The 10,782-nt window shown below is 36.8% G+C and overlaps 1 protein-coding gene across 1 annotated transcript in view; it reads right to left on the bottom strand.

Moving 5' to 3' along the window:
* Nucleotides 1–2,008: 2,008 nt before the first annotated feature.
* Nucleotides 2,009–10,782, bottom strand: part of DHX40 (DEAH-box helicase 40) — a 49,878-nt gene continuing 41,104 nt past the window's right edge. Inside the window, exons 14-18 of the mRNA XM_012445415.2 lie at nt 10,348–10,456; nt 7,982–8,076; nt 4,638–4,707; nt 4,149–4,377; nt 2,009–3,316 (exon numbers count right to left, since the gene is read on the bottom strand). Coding sequence (XP_012300838.1) covers nt 3,177–3,316; nt 4,149–4,377; nt 4,638–4,707; nt 7,982–8,076; nt 10,348–10,456 — 643 coding nt within the window. The 3' untranslated portion in view covers nt 2,009–3,176. The remainder of the gene's footprint in view (nt 3,317–4,148; nt 4,378–4,637; nt 4,708–7,981; nt 8,077–10,347; nt 10,457–10,782) is intronic.

Here is a 10,782-nt window from a genome sequence, read left to right as displayed (position 1 = left end):
GCCTAGGAGGTCAATGAAGTAGTGAGCCATGATCATGCTGTACTCGACTGGGCAACAGAGCTGTATGAAAAATAAATAAATAAATTAAACAAGAACAATTTATTCTTCATCACCAACACTTTTGAGAAGTATTAATTATTGCTAATATGATGTAAATTAATGGCATCTCCCTAATTACAAGTTAGGTTCATTGTCTTATTTATTGACCCTTCCTTCCTGTTCCCCCTTTTATAAAAGGACTGACCATGTCCTTTGCCCATTTTTCTATTATAACATTTGTCTTTGATTCTGTTTTGTTTCATTTAGTAACTTGAAGGTGTATTCACATTCTTTTTTTTTTTTTCTTTTGAGACGGAGTTTTGCTCTTGTTACCCAGGCTGGAGTGCAATGGCGCGATCTTGGCTCACCGCAACCTCTGTCTCCTGGGTTCAAGCAATTCTCCTGCCTCAGCCTCCCGAGTAGCTAGGACTACAGGCGTGTGCCACCATGCCCAGCTAATTTTTGTATTTTTAGTAGAGACGGGGTTTCATCATGTTGACCAAGATGGTCTCGATCTCTTGACCTTGTGATCCACCCATCTCGGCCTCCCAAAGTGCTGGGATTATAGGCGTGAGCCACCGTGCCCAGCTATATTCACATTCTTTCAAGAACAAACTCCTCCATAAAAACCACCTTTCCTCCAAGGCTGCTTCCACGTTCTTGCCTTAACTAATTCCAGCATTCCCTTGATACTATTACTCTCACAGTCTTCTCAATGCAAACCAAAAAACAGAAACTTCTTATCAGTATCAGTCACAATTATCCCAAAACTGTAATGATGTCCTTCCCTTCTAATAAATCTATAAAATTATTCAAAATTCCACAGATTGGTTTTCAAAGCTTTCTATAATCTGACCTCAACATTTTCAGCCAGCTACTCTGCTATATATATTCTATCCACCAAGTAAATTCAACTGTTTGCCACCATCTCAAACACCCCCTGGGGTTTCTATAAGTAATTATCTGTCTTGATCCATGCTCTTCTTAGCACCCATTCGTTTATCAGACATTCATCCTTCAAGGAAAATTCTTCCTTACAATATAATACCAATAAATAAAGAAAAGAATTAGAAAAAAAATCACCATTTTGCAGCCATAAGAATAAAATGGATTCAGGCAAGAATAATCAATTGATGATAAATCCAAAATGTCATATTCTATAAGGAACAAAATATTTTATATAATGTCAAAGTATCTCTCCCTCAAATTATTTATGAATTATAAGGATAACTACACTGACATCATTTAAAAAGCACCCTAATAAGTAATCAAAGTTAATACCATCAGTAAGGGGCAAATGTCATGTACCTCCAGATGCGATATCCTGAAAGACACTATTCCTTAAGCAGTATTCCAGTTAAAAATGCATAGCCATGAAGAAACACTGGAGAAATCCAAATTGAGAACATTCTATAAAGTAACTTGCCTATATTATTTAAAAATGTTAATGTGTGAAAGACAAGGACTGAGGACTTTTTCCAGATTAAAAGAGACGAAATACATGATCCCAGACTAAATCTTGAACTAGAGAAAAATGCCATAAAGGACATTACTGAAACTGATATAATTTGAGTTTGAGATGCAGATTCAGAATGTGTGCTTAATATTTACTAAACTAGAAGAGCTTTCATGCCAAGAATCCACACACACTCCCATCACATCTAAGGAAATGCCCTTATATAATACACCTGAGAAGAGAAACGGACAGAACTAAATGATTAATACGTGTTAATAACAGTGTCTAGAGCACTACAGATAAAAATTAACAAATTAGAACACTGGAAAGGTTCGGAGAAACTATCACTCACCTTATTTTAGGGACAAATACATGAATTTGCATGATTTTTGATAAACATTTCAAATTTCTATTATTGAACATAAAACTAGATTCCAAAGGAAATAATTAGTTACCTATAAAAAATTTAGATTCTTAACTTTTACACAAAATATCTAAAAACACACATTATACTGTCTTTTTGAATTTTAATGACACTAATAGCTTTATTTAACAAACATTGAGTGACTACTGTGGGCAAAGCACTATGCCAGATGCATGAAAGATACAAAGATGAAAAGAGACATAGTCCCTGCCCACAAGGAGCGTATAATCTAGTGAGGGAGACAAATACACAAATAACTAGAATACAAGGCAGTAAACAAGAGTGGGCAAGTGCTGAGTGTGGCCTGAGTGTGATACTAACTAGCCTCAAGGTTCCAATTTGAAACACGATGAAATAGTGTTGCCTGCTTTGAAAAATCCCATCTCAAATCTGGCATAATGGAAGTTAAATGGCCCTACCCAAGCAGCTGGAAGTAACAGAGTAGGCCAGGTGGAGGGGCTGTTTGAAAGCACTATCACGCCTACATACATGGTGCTGATATAAGTACATAGGTATGGCTAAAAAAGAACTCATATATATATATGTATATATATATATCATCTGTCCTTTGGTTAACGGCTATAGCTACTGTTTTAAACAATATACTTTTATATAAAAAGGAATTTGTATAATCCCAGAAAAATCAATTTAAGGATTTATATTAATTCAAGAAAGAATCCTGCCATAGGCAATTTTATTTACTAATTGATTAAGTCTTTTCTCTAAATATCTATAAAGCTCTGTAGCAATTAAACAGTTAGACATTTAAGTATTGCTGAGTAGAAACCTCTTATGTTCAGCCTTCTGAAAGAAATGGTCACATACCTGATAAAGCACTATTCTAATAGCGACAAGAAGGCCTTAAAGAGATTTAAGGAAAATAATTTTTAATGCTTCAATGCAAATGGAGTACACGCTGATTAAATACAACTCAATGTTCTTTGAAAACATCTCAATGACAGCGTTTGATACCAGTTAAGGCCAGCAAAATTGCACTGAGGAAAATATTACATGTACTGTCTTTCATTGGTTTCATGTATCATTGCTTATGACTATGGCAACGCAATCTTTCCTTTGACAATTGCATTTATGGGAACTGATGAGCTTTGATTTATGAACTTTGATTTGCTTTTAGTTCATATGCCAATAACAAGTGCTGACCACATCCTCTTGGTAGTGCTGTCTGAAATAACTGGCAAAATAGAAGCACATTTCCTGGCTGCTTTTCCTACTTCCTGAATTGGAGGGTTCACCACCTTAGCCTGTTTCTTTCCGTGTATCACTGTGGTCCTGGGTCCTCTGCTGCTTTCTCTCAAGGAAACGAGCTCGTGCATCAGATATGGATTTGTCATCATTTCTTCTTTGCATTTTCTTTAGGACGTCTTTTGATATTCCATCTGAAAACATTACAAATTAATCCAATAAAACTTAGCTTTGAGATTCAGTACTGGAAGTGTTAAGAGAAAGAGAAGCCCTGATTTTTCAACATTAACAAAGTAAAAAGAATAAAGAGAAAAATAAATTTTGCCCTTTCAAAAGCAATGTAGTCTATGGTTACAAAATTAAGAGCACCAAGGCCAATGTGTCAGAAAAACTGACCCTAATTCAGGCACGTGGCACGGAGATGTAACACTGTAATAAAATACCTAGCGGCTAACATTTCTAAAGACTTTTCTATGATTTCTTGGGCAAAACTCTTCACCATTCTATTTTCCAGTGATGTCAAATAAAAAAAAATACGATATGCTTCATCATTCAGCCTCAAAAAGCTTTACTTAAAAGCGTTTTGTGTATGTGAGCTGATAATTAAACTTTCTGTCCTATTTCCGTACCACAACTATTATGCCTCCCAACCAGGGTCCTAATATTTTGTAGAAAAAGTCCCTTGGAAACAAAGGGGATTCCGAGTTAATAATGCATAAATCACAAATTCTATGTTTTTTTTTTTTTTTTTTTTTAAGAGACAGCATCTCCCCAGGCAGGAGTACACTTGTGAAATCACAGTTTAATGCAACCTCAAACTCCCTGGTTCAAGTGATCCTCCTGCTTCAGCCTCCCACCCAAGTCACTTGGACTACAGGTGCACACCAACATGCCTGGTTAATTTTTTTTTTTTTTTAAGAGATGGGGTCTCCCCATATTGCCCAGGTCGGTCACAACATTTTTATAAAGAAAAATAGTAAAGCACTACGGCATAATGGTTAAGAGTAGAACAAACGATTTACTCACCCTTTAGCTGCTTTACATTTTCCTTATTTGTCCATCTCCTTCTTGCATCTTCTCTCACTTCACGTCGGGCCACACTGCTCAAATCATGTGCATTAAATTCATGCAACTTGGGTAACAAGTCTCTTACCCATTCATAACGGATTGGGCATACAATTCTTGCGTAGACTTTGGTGGTAACCAATACCTCATGAAAAATGATCCATTCAAGTTTGGTTTCCTGTTCATGAAGCTATAAAACATTTCTTTTAAGGATGATAAACTCAATAACCTGCCCTATTTCACATTAGACCAACCAAATAGTCCAAACCCTTCTCAATTAATTCCTGTCTTCTTCAAACAAGAGACATAGGCCAACCAATACCCTTATAGATCTATGTAATATAGATATATGCAAATTTAACCCCAAAGTGAAAAGTATAAGACATTTATATATTACTTATTTCTACACCTTTACAAATTTCTTCCCTTTATTAAAAATAAAGCACTTACTGCTGAGGAAGGATGAATGTGAACTGGGCTTCCACGTCCATCCATTGTGCAAAACGTTCTCCCAACAGATCTGTAAACAGAAAAATAAAATGATAAAGACTAGAACAGTAAAAGAATGAAGTAAATAGAGCATTAAGTTCAGCAATGAACAACTGCAGTATGTTCTACTACAAAGAGCATTATAAGCAGAGGTTTACATTTATTCAATTGTTACTACAACCTCTCTACCAATTCATCTTAAATTAATTATTCAAGTTAAACAGTAACTACAATTAGGTGTAAGTCACTACAATCAGGTATAAGCAATCAGCAGTAATATTAACAATAACCTATGAGCTTTGAGAGCCAGGAATTTTATTAAAAGGTCAAAACTGAAACTCAAATAAATTAGCTAGACTTTTCAAGATCACAGAGCTAATGCATGGTAAAACCAAGTCCTAAATGGTTCTTCTGACTTACATATGGTTTCTTTATGTTATATTACACTGCATCTCTTTTTAAAGGGATAGGTGATTTTTCACTATTCTTTTTTTTTTTTTTTTTTTAAAGTTTAAGTTATTTATTTAAGCCATCTCCTGCCACAAGCAAAGGAATGGAAGAGCAGTATACCAGTCATCATTTGATACAGGTAAAGAAGGTGAGCTTAAGGTCCCATATACTTTTTCTGGTCCATGTGCAGAGTAATGGTCCAAACCAGTGCTGTGGTCCCTGGTGCCCAGGTAGTGGTCCAGATTCTCTTTATTCATCTTCGTAGCCAACTGGAAGTGGATTCACATGAAAGTTATGGACTAGGGTTTGGCTACCATCTCCCCAGGGAAACGGCTTGGTCCTGATGCAGAGATGAGGAGGGTAGGCAATGAACTCGGGTCTCTCGTGCTCTTTTTGCAACTTCAGGCACACATTCAGCATGCTGACTCCCACCACGGGGAGCCCGACGAAGAAGGTGAGGACCTTCCACATGCGAGCTGAACCTTCTCCGCTATGGGCAGCACTCTACATAGGCCGCCCCAGCAGCTGAGAAAGCTGAGACGCAACAGCTCCCGCCATCTTCCACCTGGACCTTGATTTTTCACTATTCTAAAACTTGACAATTAGTTCATCTATCATTTTTCCAATTCATGCCCTTAACATATTTTCTTCCACATTTCCCTACCTAAATGTCATTCCAAAAAACTTGTCAAAATAATAACCCTAGTTCATTTGTCATAATTTCCTATAGTACTTTGTATATATTCGTAGTATAACCAACATCAAACTGCATTGCAATTATTCACTTACATATCTGTATCCTCCATTAGATTCAGGTATCATCAAGAATGATGTAAGGACTCATGTTACTCTACTTTTCTATCTTCAGTACCTGCCCAATTTGGTACACAGCGGATAACCAAGACATATCATATTTTTAAAAGTGTAAAACAATCTAAATTTACAGAAAAGTTGCAAGTAAAAAAGTCTTTTTTATCTGAATCATTTGAGAGTAAGCTGCCAACCTAATGTTCCCTTATCCCCAAATACTTGAGTGTGCACTTCCTACAGTCAAAAGTCAAGAACATTTTCCAACATGACGATAACCATCAAAACCAGGAAATTAACACAGATACATTACTAACATCTTATCGTTAGACCCCACTGTCATTTCACCAAATGTCTTAATAATATCCTTTATAGCAAAAGGATGTAATTCAGAATCATACACTGCCTTTTTCTTTTCATGTTCCTTTGGTCTCCTTCATTCTGGAATACTTCCTTAGTCTTTGACTTTCATGATCTTGGCACCTTTAAAGATGTCAAGGCTAGTTACTGTGTGGTATGTCCCTCACAGACATAATGCTGTGTTTTTCTCATTGTATCCTATCAGGAAGAACATGATTTCGATTTATTTCATTATGTTCACTTTGATGCTTGATTTTGGTAGCATATGCCAGGATTCTCCACTGTAAAGTTACTTTTTGCTTTTGTAATTAACAAAAATTTTATGGAGAGGTACTTGTAAACAATTCCATTTCTCATTAAACTTTTAATTTACTCATTTATTAACCATGATAGACACATGATTTCACATTTTATTAAGTACATAATAATCTACTACTATCATTACTTATTTTGACGCTTAAAGTGTCTCATATTTGATCAGTTGGGGCCTCTTCATGCTGGCTCCTATGTTCTTCTGACATGGACTCAACCTTTGTTAATCACTTCTTTGCTTGCTGGCAAAATAAGATGTTCTGGGCTCATCTTTCACTTTCCCAGCCCCACTTCTCCAAAGAGCCCTGATTTCTTTAAGTGGCAGATGGATGTCCCAAGTCAAGATCTGGGCACTATGTCTACTCATTGTTACTGCAGTGAATAGAGGGACTGGGAGTTGCTGTTTCAGTCCCTCTCAGAGATAGCACATATATACATATAAATGCATTACATATATACACACTAACATCTATTTTTATTCCAGTGTCTGCCCATGCATCCATCTAAATTGAAACCCCTAACTTTATAATGATATACTGAAATTTCAATCCAGCAGCACAGAGATCATTCTCATTTTCTCACTTTCAGTATTTTTAATTCCCTTTACCATTATCACTCATAGTTATGTGACCAATTCCTCTGTATATAATGAATCTCCATCACCACCAATGTTATCCCTTTCTCTATAAAGATGCCTTCCAGCTGGGTGCGGTGGCTTGTGCCTGTAATCCCAGCACTTTGGGAGGCTGAGTCGGGTGGATCACTTGAGTCCGGGAGTTCAAGACCAGCCTGACCAACATGGAGAAACCTCATCTCTATTAAAAATAAAAATCAGCTGGGCGTGGTGGCGTATGCCTGTAATCCCAGCTACTGGGGAGGCTGAGGCAGGAAAATGGCTTGAACCCGGAAGGTGGAGGTTTCCAGCCTGGGCAACAAGAGCGAAACTCCGTCTCAAAAAAAAAAAAAAATGCCTTCCTCACTACACTCAGACTGATACCCCAAACGAAATAACCCCTCCCCACCTTGCTCAAGCCCTAACACTCTATGCCAAGCTACCTTTTCTCAGGGATGCCATGCTCAACCTACCTGGCTTTCACACTATACACAGGGCCACCCCTCTGCAAGAAAACTCGTTACTTGCCTTAAGTGAAGATAACCCATGCTGAACAGCCACTCTAAAAACACACCTCCTATCCTGCTTGAGCTCTAATACCACACTCTGAGCCACTGCAGCTCTCCCTGGTCATTGTAATTGATGTAATAATCATCAAAGAGCTTAAATCAAATCTTCAATGTTTATTATTAAATAGTCCAATATTGTAGTTAGTCAAATACAGTATATATCTTGATCCATCTCTCAAGTTCTTATTGCTTACCTTCGAGCTACATTTTTGAAATAGCCTGCACAGAGACATCTTCGTAGTACTTCATGTTTAGGGCCTTCAAAGGTCTCTCTTGGGAAATCACTTTGCTGTAAAAAGAATATATATAGAGTGGTAAATCTCACAGCACAATTTGAAATCATCTTTTATTTTGAAAAATCCACATTTCTAAAGACCTCTGTTTCTGCCAAACATAGAGTAAAAGGGACCAGATTTACCCTTCTACCTGAAAACAAAAAAAATGGACAAAATATATGAAATAATGATTTCCAAAACACTGTAATATCTGGTAATAAAGGGCAGTGACTCCAGAGACAGGAAATAAACGCAGTACGGCCAACAACTGCCCCAACTCAGCCTTGAGAAAGACTGCAGACCAAGGTACAGGGAAGTAAAACTCAAATGGAATCCAGAGAACTCTCTGGGTTAGGGAGACAAAGCTGGGAGTCCAGGAAGACCAAGGTGGCTAGAATTCACAGAACAAGAGTTCAGGAAAGAAGAGAACTGCGTAAAGACACAACTCCAGAGAGATGCAAAGGGTCCTCCTCAAGTGTTCTGTGGAGTACTGATTAGCACATGAATCTGAGGAAACTACCAGCTCGAGAAAAGAACCTCTTAAAAGGATGTTTTCACAGGGCTAGTAATGGCACCTGTTCTTATAAGCCACATGAGAATACTACACTACAATAATTCATTTGATTTTCGGAAGAGTACTCAGATGTGTCTTGCCTCAATAGAGGGGAATAACTGGCCCTACACTGAGTGCTGCTCTGATCCCACCTACCAAATGATGCAAGCAAGACCCAAAAAGATCAAAACATTTCCAAGTAACTAAAACACAAAAATATCCAGCCCCCAACAAGGTGACATTCACAATGTTTAGCATCCAGTGAAAAATTATCAGGTATGATGTAAAAAAGCAAAAAAATACAATCCATAAATGAGGACATCAATAAATTAAAATCAACCTAGAACTGACACAGATTTAATTATATTCCATTATATAATTATTTGTATAGCTGGATTATGTATGTTCAAAAAGGAGAGAACTGAAAAGTAAAATATAAAAATTTAAAGACTGAAATCCAACATCTAGAGATGAAAATACAACACCTAAGATGATAAATATACTAGATGGGATTCATGGCAGATTAAACATTGCAGGAGAAAAGATTAATGGACTTGAAGATAAGGCAAATAGAAAACATTCATAATGAAACAAAGGAAGTATAACAGTGGTTTCCAGAGGCTGGAGAAAGAAAAGAATGGGTAGGTTTTTTGGTTTTGTTTTGAGTCAGGGTCTTACGCTGTCACCCAGGCTGGAGTCAAGTACTCAATATCAATAGTAAGTTCTTAGAAACTGCAACGTTAAGCAAAATTTTTAAAGTAATTTTTTTTCTCATCAATGTTAAAACAACAGTGAATAAAACAACATTTTTCTGAAATCAGGTTTGTTTTTACAAAAAAAACCAAACCAAAACAAAACAAAAACATTTTTCTAGGGTCTGCTGTATTTCATTGTTTTTAAAGTCACAGTTTCCTAGATCCTACTGATGACGTTAAGTGAGGACTTACTGTATAATGACGGAAAGCAGATCAGTGGTTACCTGGGTAAGTGGGGGAGGTTCTGGGAAGTGAGACAAATGGATTATAAAAGGGAATGATGCCAGGCACAGTGGCTCATGCCTGTAATCCCAGCACTTTGGAAGGCCGAGGTGGGTGAATCATTTGAGGTCAGGAGTTTGAGACCAGCCTGGCCAACATGGTGAAACCCCATCTTTACTAAAAATACAAAAATTAGCTGGATGTGGTGCTGCAAGCCTGTAATCCTAGCTACTTGGGAGGCTGAGGCAGGAGAATCGCTTGAACCTGGGAGGCAGAAGTTGCAGTTAGTTGAGATTGGGCCACCACATTGCAGCTTGGGGGTCACAGTGAGACTCCAACTCAAAAAACAAAAAGGAAATGAGAAAACTGGTGGAGAAGTTGGATATATTCCATTATCTTGATAGTTGTTTTATGCAAATGTCAAAACTCATCAAAGTGTAAACCTTAAATATGTGTTGGTTATTGCACATCAATTATGTATCAGGAAAGCAATTTTTAAATATCTTCAATTCTGCAGATACAATTCTTTTATTACTACTAGGAATCTTTCATGGGATCAGGGAGATGGCTATACACAGAAACAAATAGAAAGAAAGGTTGGTAGTGAAGAAAGGGTGGTAATGTATATCACTGAAAATTCAGTATGCCTGAATTTTAGGTCCAAAATATATAGGTCCAAAATGCTACTGAATTTTAGGTCCTGAATATATAGGTCCAAAATGCTACTTAAGAAAAAAAACCATTATGGCGATCACCTGTTTAAGCTTCCTGATTAGTTCTCGAAGTTGGGCTTCCACACGAAATGCAGAAAATAAGCACCTCCAGTGAATCCAGTGTTTTTGGCACCATGAAGCTGGAGCTCCACTGCAAAACAAAAAACTCGCATCTTTAAAATATCTTCTCTAAGTAAAAGACAATCTAACATTCTCATTTCTATTACAAAAGTATAAACTCATAACCAACCATCAGTTCCTTTAGGAGACCTGTCCAAGTACTAAAGAAGTATTTTAGGAAATTTGAAAAAAACAATTAAATTAATGACTACATTAAAAAATAATTTGTGAATGGATTTCTTTACTTATATATATATATATATATGCATTAACAAATATCCAATCATTTTTTAATCTAGGCCACCTACATAGAAGCAAAATTCTATAAGGTCATTTTCAGGAAAGGTTTGAGGAGAA

This window comes from Aotus nancymaae, unplaced genomic scaffold, assembly GCF_030222135.1.
Source record: "Aotus nancymaae isolate 86718 unplaced genomic scaffold, 86718_ANA_hifiasm-v0.15.2.pri h1tg000018l, whole genome shotgun sequence".
Taxonomy (NCBI): Eukaryota; Metazoa; Chordata; class Mammalia; order Primates; family Aotidae; genus Aotus; species Aotus nancymaae.
This window is presented reverse-complemented; position numbering and strand designations above follow the sequence as displayed.